The sequence below is a fragment of the Ylistrum balloti genome, unplaced genomic scaffold (assembly GCF_031769215.1).
Source record: "Ylistrum balloti isolate Yb309-2 unplaced genomic scaffold, AGI_CSIRO_Ybal_v1 Utg371088, whole genome shotgun sequence".
Classification (NCBI taxonomy): Eukaryota; Metazoa; Mollusca; class Bivalvia; order Pectinida; family Pectinidae; genus Ylistrum; species Ylistrum balloti.
In genome coordinates, this window is record NW_026782600.1 from 717,644 (window position 1) to 734,189 (window position 16,546).

General features: G+C 36.1%; 1 protein-coding gene across 1 annotated transcript in view; it reads right to left on the bottom strand.

The window, feature by feature from the left end:
* Window positions 1-10,157: 10,157 nt before the first annotated feature.
* The window catches only part of LOC132560629 (dynein axonemal heavy chain 5-like), a 60,585-nt gene continuing 54,196 nt past the window's right edge, over window positions 10,158-16,546 (bottom strand). Inside the window, exons 58-63 of the mRNA XM_060225292.1 lie at window positions 16,012-16,238; window positions 14,562-14,834; window positions 13,772-14,034; window positions 13,127-13,496; window positions 12,349-12,501; window positions 10,158-11,845 (exon numbers count right to left, since the gene is read on the bottom strand). Coding sequence (XP_060081275.1) covers window positions 11,459-11,845; window positions 12,349-12,501; window positions 13,127-13,496; window positions 13,772-14,034; window positions 14,562-14,834; window positions 16,012-16,238 — 1,673 coding nt within the window. The 3' untranslated portion in view covers window positions 10,158-11,458. The remainder of the gene's footprint in view (window positions 11,846-12,348; window positions 12,502-13,126; window positions 13,497-13,771; window positions 14,035-14,561; window positions 14,835-16,011; window positions 16,239-16,546) is intronic.

Sequence of the window (16,546 nt, forward strand, 5' to 3'; positions counted from 1 at the left end):
ACAGTCCCCTAATGAGTTGAAAGCTGCCTGACTTTTGTCAGAGATGCTCCAAGTGGTTAAAGTTGTTATCAAGGCAACCAACTTATTGTCAGAGATGCTCCAAAGATGCTCCAAGTGTTTATAGTTGTTGTCAAGGCAACCAAGTTATTTTCAGAGATGCTCCAGAGATGCTCCAATGTTTATAGTTGTTGTCAAGGCAACTAAATTATTATCAGAGATGCTCCAGAGATGCTCCAATGTTTATAGTTGTTGTCAAGGCAACTAAATTATTATCAGAGATGCTCCAGAGATGCTCCAAGTGTTTATAGTTGTTGTCAAGGCAACTAAATTATTATCAGAGATGCTCCAGAGATGCTCCAAGTGTTTAATGTTGTTGTCAAGGCAACTAAATTATTATCAGAGATGCTCCAGAGATGCTCCATGTGTTTAATGTTGTTGTCAAGGCAACTGTGAAGACTGCTGCAGGCCAAATGCTGCCATCTTTCCTTTATAAACTTTGCCAGGAACTATGAAACTCCTTTTAAAATTACGTATCATCAATAGCAGTGATTATTGCGGAAAGTTTGGAAGACGGGATGAGTAAGTACTGTCATTTTGAAAGTTGATGTTACGGATGTTTTGTGTCAATCATCAGACAGCATTGGCTGAAAAGCAGGGAATTCTGAAAGGGCCGGTTTCCAAAACGGCCCCTTCTCTGATTCAAATTTCCTGTTGGTGGTGCATTGCCCATGCCGTTGTGGTCACAAATCTATAAAGTATAAAGATTTAGGTCACTTGGTTTGTTTTTTATGGCTCCTCAAAGTTGTACCTTTCAGAAGCTGTCTAAGTGTTGATAAAATGTGCATGTTATGTAAAATATTAATGAAAATCTAATCAAATGATAGTCACCGTAAAGAATACATTCATGGCATGATTGTGACAAAAAATCATGTTTCCATCGCACCATTTGGCTGTTTTATGGAAGAAACAATCTCAAAAATGCCATTTTCGATGATAACATTTTAGACACAAAAACTGTGTTTTTTAGAGAATACACCCTTTTATGGGCGTTGGATGCAAACCAATTTTTATCCTATTAAATAGTATGTAATATGCTATTGATGAGAGGAAAAATCATCAAAATGTAAGTGATGGAACATTTTCAAATATTGGGTTGAATTAGCCTATGGTTGAATTGCCGATTTTCGACTTTCTTTAGATAATTAACAAAAAAACGAGAGTATTTACTCGGTATGTTGAGAATATGTACACAGATATGAAAAAAAGTGAGAGAAACACTTTTTCATAAAAAAATCCAAGATGGCTACTTCACAAATCCCCGTGGTTGAAGACATTGGCTGACAAATAGACAGAACAACAAACAAAACGTGTTCCTTATGATTTTGGTTGGTTTTTGCATTTACGGGATTGTTCATAGCTACCGGCGATTGTATAATACCTATATTTATAAGTTTGGTTAGTCACATGGTAACGGGGATCTTTCATATCGAGCCCCAAACATACTTTCGACATATGCACTCCGTTGCCGCATGGAAAACTATTTCAAGTTTTGTCGGAATTTCTTTACCTGTGGTTGTAATGGTCGAGGGTTTTCCAGCGTCCTGTAATACCCAAGGTAGTACAAGTTACTGGAGATGTGCGCACACATTCCCATCATTCTCTCTCCAACTGGGCATTGGCAGTAGTCCTTTATTGGGGCCTCAACATCGGATGAAACGGTGAACCATATCCAAACGTTATATTTCGTTTGGTTTTTGTGTCGAGAATGTATTTGACATCGGAGAAGGTCTGGGGAGTGCTGGTAAAGCCACACCTCATAGTCTCCGTCATCACTTAAATGTTTGGCGATGTAACCAGGAGCCAGAGATATCTGATACGTCCACACGTAATGGTTCTCAAGTAATCAAGATCGAGACGGGGAAACAGTGCGGAAGATGCATCCATCTTGACAAACTCGGACCTTACCCGTCTAGATAGATCCTGATCTATCTTGACTCTGTGAGCTAAACCATTCGGTGTTGTCAAACGGTCCTTCATACGTTCAGCCATTAGCCCATCTTTGGCATCTCTCTCTGGAGATCTCTGGTAGATCGGTCCTCTAATACCATTCAGACAGGCTGTGACGGTTCAAAGCAAAGCCTCAATGACATTGATAAAGCTGTTAGACACCAATTGCGTTCGGAAGAACGTCCAGTGTTTCAGACGACCATGATAGGATTCCACAATCCACCTCGATTTGGTGATAGTTCTGTCAAGATTTGCTTGGACGTCAGAATGTTGACTTTGACCGGGTTTCAGGTATGACGGCATGCTAGCATTGAGGCCAGAGGCTTCGAGAACTGGTAGGACATCTCTAAAACCTCGGTCAACGACAACGTTGTCGTCTGGTTGTAGCCAAGCAACTAGCTTGTCCATGACTTTTTTTGTAATTGTAGCATCATTTTCGCTGCCAGTGAATGGTCCTATGGTGTCCAGAGTGTAGCCATCTGGTAAGGCGATGCTCATGAATTTGACATAGTTTCTCTTCTTCTGACCACAGTAGGACATTCTCTGGAGCTTGTGGTCAGAGCTTTTCTGGATATAAATATAGGTGCCATCTAATATGGCAGTGGCTTTATCTCCAAAAAATGCTTCTGAAAAGACAGTATTGTGCCCGAGCAATTGTTCTCTTGTCAAGTGATCCGGACCTAGAAATTGTGGAACTATCGATGTGTCTAATGCCTGTACTATGGAGTGGAAAATTTTGGACACACTTGACTTGGAAATTCCAAAAAGAGAAGAACACTGACTCCAGGAAATGTCGGTTTTCAGTTTTACCCAGAACAGTAATAGAGCATCGTGTGAGGTCTTGGTATATATACCAGATGAAAGATATGGGGAACAGTGCGAGTGGATTTCGAGGAACTGATCTTTGGACCAACCTGTCCAGGCCATGCATGCCGAGTCATCAAGAGAAGAAAAGCTTATTGTAAATGCAGACTGGTTCTGTGAAAGGACGTGCGACACCTCTTGGAGGTCATTAATGATTTTGGACGATTTTGATGGTAACTGAGGTTTCAAGGAACCTCTACCATCAAGGACAACCTCTGTAGACGGATCTAAGTCGTTACCAATAAGGTGAATGGAGCAGACGCGGGATGAGGTGGGACACTACAGTTTGTGTGAATAGATCAGGTGATGTCTTGCACGTTTTGGTAAGACTGATGATTTTGTTCCATTTTTTGGAAAGGTAACAAGACAGAGACAGCATTTTTTGTGTGAAGATGATCCATTCAAAAGATCATGAAGGGTCAGCAACGGCAGGATATGGGACGGGGAGTCGTCTTCTTCCTCTATTTCCTGGTTCTGCTCGGGTTCAGGTTCAGGCTGATTTTTGTTCCGAAGATACTTCATGTAGCACTTCTGGGAAATAAATGCTTGTTCCTTTGCTGACATCAATCCTTGTTGCACCAGCGTATCTAGGAACCATTTATATTGTGGACTATTTACATTGTGTGCACTTCTGTTCTTATTGCCACTACGTTTCTTGAAGTATACTTGACACACTTCTCCAACATATTTACCCTCCATCTTGAAACAATAACGATTGGTTTATGAAGCGTCAATAAAGTAACAAAATAGCAAACCACCGATGATTGCTGTAAACAGCTAATACTTAGTAGTTTGGTACAATTATGCGAAAATGTGTGATAAATAACGAACAACTACTTACACAAAATAACAAGACAATATAATAAATCACATTCAATACCTCCAAGAAGGGCAGAATTGATTGATTACTTAGAACAAAATAAAGTATTTCATATGGATAATCTATCTATTCAATGTGGTGTGGTCGGCAGGCACAAAGAAAGTGAGACAAGCCAGGGTCCCAACCCTGACAGAGCCACAACGCTTTGGAGATGGGACAATAAAACAAGGAAATTGAGACAAGAATAGCTAGCGTCGAGTGAATGATTTCGTAAACGTATAGACAAAGACAAGAAGATACGGATAAATGTACAAGGCCACACGATCAGAAAATTCGGAAGAGGACAGCTTGAGATAGAACAGTATTCATGTATCAGGGTGTCCTCAGTGTAAATCTTTATATCGATACTGTTTATTTAGTCGTTACACATCATAAAACTGTCATGAAAATATCCGCTCTGATATTCAATATAAAAGTTTATATATAATAAGCTATATAATAGGGTTTCAGACAAGGTTGTTACTCATTTCCCCTTTTCTTTCAATTTACAACCACATTCAGGCGGCGATATGAGAACGTTCCACCACATGGAATTAGCTGATTTTTGGCACACATATGAAACAAGTAAAGCTCTATCCGATTTTCTGATGGAAATTTGCATCCAAAACTATATAACGGGAGAAAATTGCAAATTTATGGCATTTTTCTTCATAATTGTGTCTCTGCAAGTGCATTTTCATCCGAGAATATATTTTTTTTTATGTTTTATGAATAAACACGACGTTTTGGAAATATTTATCAAAAGAAATTTATACTATGTTGCGAATTACAATTTCGAGATAACCTTCTTTTATTTACGAACTTATGTCTTTGATGCTGAAATTGACAACTTTATAAAAATACATTTTCACTGGGTGTCGGAAAGGTGTAAAATTATTTTTCGGAAAAGAAAAAAAAGTAGTTGAGCTAGATAAGAAATTATACGGGGGCAGGCTCCTATGGAGAATTAACATTACTGGAAACAGGCCCTTTCAGAACATTTGGCTGTCTTTGGGATGAGTAATGTTGAAAGTGGATATTTAAAGTTTTTTATCAGCCTTGACAGCAATTTGTCTTCTTTCCCATCAGATGACTTTATAACACAAACACATTCATTGGGTAGAAACTTTGTTTACCTGTCTCTAGTTAAAGCTAGAAAATAGATAAGACTTTAAACGAAAGGTCAGTTAGGTGTTATCTACATAATGTTTTATCTTTATCATTGATTAAACCACAAAAGATAATATACAGACACTTCATATTACCCACCCTGTGTCAAACCAATGTCTTACATTATACAATAATGAGATGAGGTAGATATATACTACAACAGTGAATATTTTGCAGAGTAAAAATCAGATAAGTGATCACAACATGGAGGTTTTATGTCTCCACAAAAACCTACTGGGTATAGGAACCATCATGTCTATCCAAAAGGTATTCATTGGTTAACCAAAGTTCCCTGTAACCCCTCAATTTCAGATTTCATATAGTGCTTCCTTATACTGAAAAAATGGATTTCCGAGACCAAGGCCTTTGTTACTTTCACTGTTTTCAGTACAATGCTTTGAACCTGACACAGGAGGCCAAGGGGGGTGGGGGTTTGCTGAATGTTGTCTGAAGGTTAGTGGTCAAGGCAATTGTTAAGATCCATAGAAAAATGTTGTCTGCTGAGCAAGTGAGAATGTAATGTTTGTCAGAATTTTGTGTTTGTTAAAGAAATCAGATCTTTGTGTTTGTTAGATAAAGCAGAATGTTGTGTTTGTTAGATAAATCAGAATTTTGTGTTTGTTAGATAAAGCAGAATGTTGTGTTTGTTAGATAAATCAGAATTTTGTGTTTGTTAGATAAATCAGAATTTTGTGTTTGTTAGATAAAGCAGAATGTTGTGTTTGTTAGATAAAGCAGAATGTTGTGTTTGTTAGATAAAGCAGAATGTTGTGTTTGTTAGATAAAGCAGAATTTTGTGTTTGTTATGATGAATGAGAATGTTGTGTTTGTAAGATAAACAGAATTTTGTGTTTGTTAGATATAAAGCAGAATGTTGTGTTTGTTAGATAAAGCAGAATGTTGTGTTTGTTAGATAAAGCAGAATGTTGTGTTTGTTAGATAAAGCAGAATTTTGTGTTTGTTATGATGAATGAGAATGTTGCATTTAAGATAAACAAGAATGTTTTGTTTCTTAATATAAATGAGAATGCTTACTTGTTTTAAGAAGAATGGGAGAGGTGTGTTTAAGATAATGAGAATGTAATATTTCATAAATGAGAATAAAGATGGAAAGAGTGAATTACAGAATTCTTTCCAAGATTTGTTTTCTTTATTTCTGTTTTCACTTGTGAATTGTTGGCCTATTTTAATCATTGATGTTTTATTATTTTTATCAGTCTATACATTTCAAGAGTACAAAAACTTACAGATTTAGAAATTGTGTTTTTGTGTTAAGCTCCAATGACCAGATGTCCTTAACACTTGTGGAAATATACCATTCCTTGTCGTCTTTACCTAATTCAGAAGGAATCCTTTGGGAAAATCGTCAGTGCTACAGTTGTCGTCTGCACATAAGGATGTATATTATTCAGGAATCCTTCTAGAAATTCATCAGTTTTCCTTCTCTTTTCAAAAGGCTAAAACCCATCAATTTTAGTTCTCTTTTCAAAAGGCTTAACCCCATCGATTTTAGTTCTCTTTTCAAAAGGCTTAACCCATCAATTTTAGTTCTCTTTTCAAAAGGCTTAACCCCATCAATTTTAGTTCTCTTTTCAAAAGGCTTAACCCCATCGATTTTAGTTCTCTTTTCAAAAGGCTTAACCCATCAATTTTAGTTCTCTTTTCAAAAGGCTTAACCCCATCAATTTTAGTTCTCTTTTCAAAAGGCTTAACCCATCAATTTTAGTTCTCTTTTCAAAAGGCTTAACCCCATCAATTTTAGTTCTCTTTTCAAAAGGCTTAACCCATCAATTTTAGTTCACTTTTCAAAAGGCTTAACCCCATCAATTTTAGTTCTCTTTTCAAAAGGCTTAACCCATCAATTTTAGTTCTCTTTTCAAAAGGCTTAACCCCATCAATTTTAGTTCTCTTTTCAAAAGGCTTAACCCATCAATTTTAGTTCTCTTTTCAAAAGGCTTAACCCCATCAATTTTAGTTCTCTTTTCAAAAGGCTTAACCCCATCAATTTTAGTTCTCTTTTCAAAAGGCTTAACCCCATTGATTTTAGTTCTCTTTTCAAAAGGCTTAACCCATCAATTTTAGTTCTCTTTTCAAAAGGCTTAACCCCATCAATTTTAGTTCTCTTTTCAAAAGGCTTAACCCATCAATTTTAGTTCTCTTTTCAAAAGGCTTAACCCCATCAATTTTAGTTCTCTTTTCAAAAGGCTTAACCCATCAATTTTAGTTCACTTTTCAAAAGGCTTAACCCCATCAATTTTAGTTCTCTTTTCAAAAGGCTTAACCCATCAATTTTAGTTCTCTTTTCAAAAGGCTTAACCCATCAATTTTAGTTCTCTTTTCAAAAGGCTTAACCCATCAATTTTAGTTCTCTTTTCAAAAGGCTTAACCCCATCAATTTTAGTTCTCTTTTCAAAAGGCTTAACCCATCAATTTTAGTTCTCTTTTCAAAAGGCTTAACCCCATCGATTTTAGTTCTCTTTTCAAAAGGTTTAAACCCATCGATTTTAGTTCTCTTTTCAAAAGGCTTAACACATCAATTTTCCTTCTCTTTTCAAAAGGCTTAACCCCATCAATTTTAGTTCTCTTTTCAAAAGGCTTAACCCCATCGATTTTAGTTCTCTTTTCAAAAGGCTTAACCCCATCGATTTTAGTTCTCTTTTCAAAAGGCTTAACCCCATCGATTTTAGTTCTCTTTTCAAAAGGCTTAACCCCATCGATTTTAGTTCTCTTTTCAAAAGGCTTAACCCCATCGATTTTAGTTCTCTTTTCAAAAGGCTTAACCCCATCGATTTTAGTTCTCTTTTCAAAAGGCTTAACCCCATCGATTTTAGTTCTCTTTTCAAAAGGCTTAACCCCATCGATTTTAGTTCTCTTTTCAAAAGGCTTAAATCCATCGATTTTAGTTCTTTTTTCAAAAGGCTTAACCCCATCGATTTTAGTTCTCTTTTCAAAAGGCTTAACCCCATCGATTTTAGTTCTTTTTTCAAAAGGTTTAAACCCATCAATTTTAGTTCTTTTTTCAAAAGGCTTAACCCCATCAATTTTAGTTCTCTTTTCAAAAGGCTTAACCCCATCAATTTTAGTTCTCTTTTCAAAAGGCTTAACCCCATCGATTTTAGTTCTCTTTTCAAAAGGCTTAACCCATCAATTTTAGTTCTCTTTTCAAAAGGCTTAACCCCATCAATTTTAGTTCTCTTTTCAAAAGGCTTAACCCATCAATTTTAGTTCTCTTTTCAAAAGGCTTAACCCCATCAATTTTAGTTCTCTTTTCAAAAGGCTTAACCCATCAATTTTAGTTCACTTTTCAAAAGGCTTAACCCCATCAATTTTAGTTCTCTTTTCAAAAGGCTTAACCCATCAATTTTAGTTCTCTTTTCAAAAGGCTTAACCCCATCAATTTTAGTTCTCTTTTCAAAAGGCTTAACCCATCAATTTTAGTTCTCTTTTCAAAAGGCTTAACCCCATCAATTTTAGTTCTCTTTTCAAAAGGCTTAACCCCATCAATTTTAGTTCTCTTTTCAAAAGGCTTAACCCCATCGATTTTAGTTCTCTTTTCAAAAGGTTTAAACCCATCGATTTTAGTTCTCTTTTCAAAAGGCTTAACACATCAATTTTAGTTCTCTTTTCAAAAGGCTTAACCCCATCAATTTTAGTTCTCTTTTCAAAAGGCTTAACCCCATCGATTTTAGTTCTCTTTTCAAAAGGCTTAACCCCATCGATTTTAGTTCTCTTTTCAAAAGGCTTAACCCCATCGATTTTAGTTCTCTTTTCAAAAGGCTTAACCCCATCGATTTTAGTTCTCTTTTCAAAAGGCTTAACCCCATCGATTTTAGTTCTCTTTTCAAAAGGCTTAACCCCATCGATTTTAGTTCTCTTTTCAAAAGGCTTAACCCCATCGATTTTAGTTCTCTTTTCAAAAGGCTTAACCCCATCGATTTTAGTTCTCTTTTCAAAAGGCTTAACCCCATCGATTTTAGTTCTCTTTTCAAAAGGCTTAAATCCATCGATTTTAGTTCTTTTTTCAAAAGGCTTAAACCCATCAATTTTCCTTCTCTTTTCAAAAGGCTTAAATCCATCAATTTTAGTTCTTTTTTCAAAAGGCTTAAATCCATCAATTTTAGTTCTTTTTTCAAAAGGCTTAAACCCATCAATTTTCCTTCTCTTTTCAAAAGGCTTAACCCTATCAATTTTAGTTCTTTTTTCAAAAGGCTAAAACCCATTAATTTTAGTTCTTTTCAAAAGGCTTAAACCCATCAATTTTAGTTCTTTTTTCAAAAGGTTTAAACCCATCAATTTTAGTTCTTTTTTCAAAAGGTTTAAACCCATCAATTTTAGTTCTTTTTTCAAAAGGTTTAAACCCATCAATTTTAGTTCTCTTTTCAAAAGGCTTAACCCCATCAATTTTAGTTCTTTTTTCAAAAGGCTTAACCCCATCGATTTTAGTTCTCTTTTCAAAAGGCTTAACCCCAGTGATTTTAGTTCTTTTTTCAAAAGGTTTAAACCCATCAATTTTAGTTCTTTTTTCAAAAGGCTTAAACCCATCAATTTTAGTTCCTTTTTCTTGAAAAGAAGATTTTGGAAATCCGAGTCAATTTGACCCGTTTTGGCCCTGCCCCTCAGACCCCTGGGGGTTGGGGTTGGAGTTGGGACTGTATGATTCACAATTCTGGTTCATCTAAGGCAGGGGAAGGTTTCTGCAAAATTCCATTGAAATTGGATCAGGGGTGATTGAGAAGAAGTCGAAAATGTTAAATTGTTTACAGACGCACAACGCTGGATGAAGGTGATCGCAATAGGTCACCATGAGACTTTGTATAAGGTGACCTAATGAAGGCTATTTATTCAGGAATAATCCTGTCAGAGATTCATTACTATACAAAAGGCTTCATACTTTGATAGAATCGTTTTGGAAATTCATCACTTCTTGTCACCTGTACACTTCAGAAAATTTGATCAGTGCTAGCTGATTTTACTGTTTAATATATGAAAAAAACACTCTTGACATCTAGGTACATTATGATAAGAAATAAACTGCAACTGCTGTCCATCCTTCAACTTTGACCTCACCACCTGGAATACATATGTCCATTAAGTAATGTCATACTTTTGGTGCATACAGTTATATACATGAAGATCAATGTAAATGGTTGTGACATACCTAAATTCCATTCAGAATTGTTACACAACAGAACAAGGATGCATGGAAATAACAATAAATACAAAATCATTCTGATGAAATATTTTTTATTTTCTAACAAATTTTAAACAACTATAGCCAAGATACCAAAAATGGCATTTGTATATAAATAACATTGAACATGGAGATAGTATTTAATCATAGTCTACACAGAGGGGAATTATGGACAAGGGGAGATAACTTGTACAATCTAGCGAGAAATAGTATCACAGACAAGTTTTTTACTTTGTGTAATTTTTTCAGGACATTGATAATCATTGTACGATTTATCCTCAGCAGTATACACAGTATCAATTTAAATAGTTATATAACTCTATTTTCTATCTCACTTCATTGTTATGGTGTTCGCGTTTCCTTCTGAAAGTTAGATAAAATAACTACGTACTAACAAATACTACATTTATATGTAATCTCAGAAAAATGGACAGAAAGTGTAAATTACATCAAATCATTTGATTTTTAATTAATTTTTGTTTCATATTTTCAAGGAGGCCTATCTTTAGATGAAATTTTCTGGTTTATATGGGATTCCATACAAAACCTTCCCCGTTACAACAGTAAAAAATTTAGATGTTCCACAAATAAAGCCTATAAGAATAATATACGAAATAAAGAACACACAAAAGATATGTGATTTAAAGAACAACTGTTAATCAAATGAAAATATGATTTCAGGAGCACTGGAGGTATTCTAAACTAAATACAACACTATCTGTATCTAGTTTTCAAACATAAAATATATAATTAAATAGACGATTTGTAATATCATTATTTGTCATTGGTATTCTGGACGATAGCATTAAACAACTAAAGTTTATAGCCATTAGTATCACATGTTTTGGGGGACGGACAGATTTTAATGCATTAATGGTAATAGACCATAAGATATGTAAAAATAAAGAGATATAAATTCTATTGATGATATAAAGGCTCCTAATGGACGGAATACTGAACTTTCTAAGGCATGAAGATGATATCACAAGTAGTGACATATAACACAGGTATAAAGTATCAAAAGCAGTTAGCAAATTCTATACACCATATAAATACTTTGGTTTAGTATCGTAGGCCTTCTCTTCCGAGCTTATTTACTCCAGTTTGGAACTATAAGAGATATATGACTCTACTTATCATTTCTAAAGTTCTACAACTAAAGATTTCTACTAACATCAATGTTTTAGGTAGGACCAACGTCAAGTTTGTAAAAGAGAAAATAGAAAATGTCTAATACTCGTCGTGATTTACGTTATCACAGAGTTTTGAAATTTTTCGTGAAATTTTGATCCGCATAAATACTTTTGTTGGTGGCATTTTTTGTTGCTGTAAAAAGTTTATGCAAATTCAAGTTACTGTCAGCCTGCCTACTTTGTATCACACAACAAAGCAACACCACGAAGGATCCAGTGGTCAGGGTTCTGATTGGTCTTCAGGTTGACCGCTGCGATGTATGTGAGGTCAGTCCTTCGGGGTTTCTTGTAGATAGGACAGGAGTACATGCGGGCATCCTGGCCACCCGTACTGTTGATGGCATAGATATGGATTACCGGCATGGTCTCAAACAATATTTTAGGTTTTGGTTCAATCAATCGGCAGCCTCGTCGTTCCCAACCAGCGCCTTCTAGGAACAGACCATATACATATACACCTTCAGAAGGTGGCGTGGTGATGTCATCACGGCTGTATCGTGTAACGTCGTTGTGGAGGATTACACTGTCCAGTGCCCAGCCCTTGTGAGCACGGGTCACTTCCTGTAAAACAGAAGTTACATTGCGTTAAAGGTGTGTCATGTTAGTCATTTTGAACACTGCTGAAGGCTGGATAAAACCCAAGGGCAGACAATTTATTCATACCCAAAGAAGTTTGATAAAGTAATGTAAATGAGGAACAAGAGCAAAGTCTTTAAAATCCTTCATTTTCTGTAGAAATGCTTGGTTTTTGTCTCAAACTGGTAGGGGCAGGGCCCAAAGAGGAAAAACTTGCAAGTCTTTAGAATCTTTCTCCTTTAGTTTGGATAAAGTAAAACTATGTGAGCGATACAGGCCACATGGGCCTCTTGTATAATAATGATCATAGTGATCTTTGAAGTAATTTGTAAATTCTTACATGAACGACCAAGATAAACTTTTGGTCAACTTTGAAAACAGATGAAGAAGTGACCTTAATGTGTGAAATATCTAGAGATGACCTTGAATTCTAGAAACCTTTGACCTTTGTAAAGAAACACACTAACTGGTATTGTAATTTTACATACCTGTCTCATAGCTGTAAGGAATCCTTGAGCATTGAAGAATCCTGTCATCCAGAACGTGTTAGGACGACCATCGAAACACCAGCTGTGGAACTGAGTGTTCCTGTCAATCAGTTCAGTAAACCAGAATCCAAGGGTGCTGGAGTCCCAGGAAATCTGAAAGTAAGTTAAAAGACACAACATGTAGAATTGCTGTTCAAACATCATCTCCTACAACCATAGACTTGAATAAATAATCTTTAAAATTTGTGTAATATAACACATTGTAAAAAAAAGTCACAAAATTCAGCTGCCCCAAGAAAGTAGCTGTTAAAGAAAAACTGATTTATAGTTTTTATGATAACAGCATCAAGTTGGATTCAACAGGATGTCCCTAATATTAATTAACACATACATGTGATATACCATATTGTGGAATGCCTTGATCAGAAATGAAGGAATTTTCTGTAAACAAAAAACCTAATGTTGTTGGTCAAGATAATTCATATTTTTTTCAGTATCAGTACAGATTCCCGTGGACAGACCTACAGATACCTTATCCCCCATTATAACTACCCTGCTGACTTATAGATCTGGGACAAGAGACCCAAGGGCCTTAACGGTCACCTGAGTCACAATGATTCCTGTAACATGACATAGACATGTGTTGAATAAGGAAGATGATTCTAACTATATTGTACACATAATGCCAGGAAGGGACAAAAAGGGTCATTTTCATGTACTCTTATTTGGTCAAGTAATGTATATGTTGCAAAGAATAAGGCTGGGTAACAAGACATACCTTCTGCCATAACTTGGGTATCCTGGCATCATACATGGAGTCAAGAGCATCTCGCAAATTCTCACTCATAATGATGGTACCATCAATAGCTAGTTTCAGGTCGTTGAGAGTGAAGCGTACAGTAGCAATGACCTTCTGCATGCGGTCTATCTCCTGCCTCAGGAAAATATTCATTGGTTGGAAGGGGCCCATCTTCTGGAGGCGTGCCTTCACCTCATAGGGCACATAGTCATTGGGAAGTTTATCCAACATGTCATCACACAGACGGTAGACAACAGACTCGCGTGTCTCACCGCCACCACCACTACTGTCTTTGGGCTGAATCTCAAGGATTGTATCCAGGACAGACTTTGCTGTCTGGCTCTGGTAGCTAAACAACAACAAAGTATAGATTTTCAATTTCATTCTTGAGATGTAAAAAAATAATATCATTTTTATATGATAGCATTATTACGGAGATAAAATTTCAATAGAAAATCCGAAAGGTCAGTCTCATAAATACAGTCTCCCATGTAACATAGATAGATATTGTGTTTTTTTAGTCATTGTTTAATATATCATGTGATAGTAATTAAGATGATTTGAAGTGATCATCCTTAAATATACAAATGAGAGATTATCTTTGTATGCAGAAAAGTGACTTACGTGATATCAGCGTTGCCATGGAGACCAAACACCTCTGGTGTGTCTGTTGTTGGGAGTCCACTGATGAACTCGAGGTACTCGGTAAGTTTGTTGCATTTTGGAATTACATACCCCTTGTAAAACACAAAGTTGGACTGGAACATTTGTTCCCCAAACCACACCTTGCAGAATGTGTTGAGCAGACGCTTGTCATAGTCGTCAGTCACACGGCCTCCATACTGGATCTCTCCAAACATGTAACGCACATTTGTCCAATTCACTCCCTGTGAAGTAAAACAAACAAACTTGTCAAATGATGGACATTTTTCCTTGTCATACTGACAAAGAACAGCTATGAAATATCATCGCACTATGCCATTCTCAAACCACCATTTATCCCCAACATGTATTAAGTGTTATGTGTTATCTTGTGCCATCAACCTATTCTTCCTTCAAATCAGGAAACAATTCTCTACATTCCTTTACCATCATACTTAACTCTCTTATATGTGCTTAAATGACTATCAGCAAAAGATTGAGGGTATAACCACTATCTATTGTTGGCACTCCGATACTTATTTGAAACTTTTTAACATTATTGCAATAACTGACTGATAAGTCCATTAGTTCCTAAACTTTAGTAACATTTCCGTTATAAACATAGTCAGCTATTAGTACTGGCCTAGCTTCATGAAGGCTCGTTACAAAACAAGAGATTAATAGGTCATTCATTATTTCATACACAAACAACCCGTTTCAAATAGTAAAACCGATAAACGAAAACGGCCCGATATTCTTGATATCAACACACCTTTTTCAGGTCCATGTCATCCAAATGATTTTGTACAAACTGAACACTAGCATTGTAGTCAGCAGCATTGAACTCATACGGAATATTCCAGCCAAGAGGTCCAAACTTTCTACGCTCCTGAAGAACTGAATGGAGGAATGAAACTCCATACAGCATGGGTTTCCATTGGGGCATGTTAGAGATGTCTATAAAATCCTGAGTCATGCCTGCGTATGATCGTTTCAGACCTGCCTTCATACCCTGGGGAGGCTCATTGGTGAATTTAATGGACATCTGAAATATAAGATAACTTAATCAATAGAAAATACCAAAATAACCCTCCAGCAATTCAAATCTGTGCTACAAATCCAGCAATTCAAATCTGTGCTACAAATCCAGCAATTCAAATCTGTGCTACAAATCCAGCAATTCAAATCTGTGCTACAAATCCAGCAATTCAAATCTGTGCTACAAATCCAGCAATTCAAATCGGTGCTATAAATCCAGAAATTTAAATCTGTGCTACAAATCCAGCAATTCAAATCTGTGCTACAAATCCAGCAATTCAAATCGGTGCTATAAATCCAGAAATTTAAATCTGTGCTACAAATCCAGCAATTCAAATCTGTGCTACAAATCCAGCAATTCAAATCTGTGCTATAAATCCAGCAATTCAAATCTGTGCTACAAATCCAGCAATTCAAATCTGTGCTACAAATCCAGCAATTCAAATCTGTGCTACAAATCCAGCAATTCAAATCTGTGCTACAAATCCAGCAATTCAAATCGGTGCTATAAATCCAGAAATTTAAATCTGTGCTACAAATCCAGCAATTCAAATCTGTGCTACAAATCCAGCAATTCAAATCTGTGCTATAAATCCAGCAATTCAAATCTGTGCTACAAATCCAGCAATTCAAATCTGTGCTACAAATCCAGCAATTCAAATCTGTGCTACAAATCCAGCAATTCAAATGTGTGCTACAAATCCAGCAATTCAAATTGGTGCTACAAATCCAGAAATTTAAATCTGTGCTATAAATCCAGAAATTTAAATCTGTGCTATAAATCCAGAAATTCAAATCGGTGCTATAAATCCAGCAATTCAAATCTGTGCTACAAATCCAGAAATTTAAATCTGTGCTACAAATCCAGCAATTCAAATCTGTGCTACAAATCCAGAAATTTAAATCTGTGCTTCAAATCCATAAATTTAAATCTGTGCTACAAATCCAGACATTTAAATCTGTGCTACAAATCCAGACATTTAAATCTGTGCTACAAAATCATTTTATTTCATTGTGACTCCAGAGTAGAGACTTGTCACTGTCAATAATCTTCCTGCCAAAATTACCTACCTGTCCTAGTGTTCAGACAGGTAGACAAACTCTTGTGTTTGGTTTCTACTGCTGAAATAAAATATGTTATCAGATTATGTATCACACATTTGCAGAGTTACAGGGAGCTCTACCTGTAAGAAGTTGATGGGGAACTTGCGATGGACCTCAGTTGTCACCCAAACCCTAAACTCATCATGGATGTTTTCAATCTCAATCAACTGGTCCAAGACTTCCTCCACATAGTCCAAACTGAGATGGCAGTTCTGCAGCAGCAGCCAGCCCCCACCCTGGACCCCTTGGGTCAACAGACGGCGGGCATGCACTTCCTGGCCCTGACCCATAGAGATGGCGTGGCATTCTACAAAGACAAGAAGGATGTTTTATCATCAGGTGATCCAGCTCGTTATTAGTGTACCAAAGACTGACCTATGACATGTGTTTAACATCTGTGCTAGCACTTAATTTAAATGTTATAAATTAGCATTAAAAAAAATAGTAAATTTTACTTGTTCTGGCTTACTCTGTTTCAGGACAAAACCTAACATTTTTTGATAAACCATATGAAAAAAATTTAAACCTTTTTTCCTATTCTTCTCAAAATCTTAGCTTTATTTCACATATGTGTCTTATGCGACAGCAATTCGTAAATAGATTTAGAAAGAATCT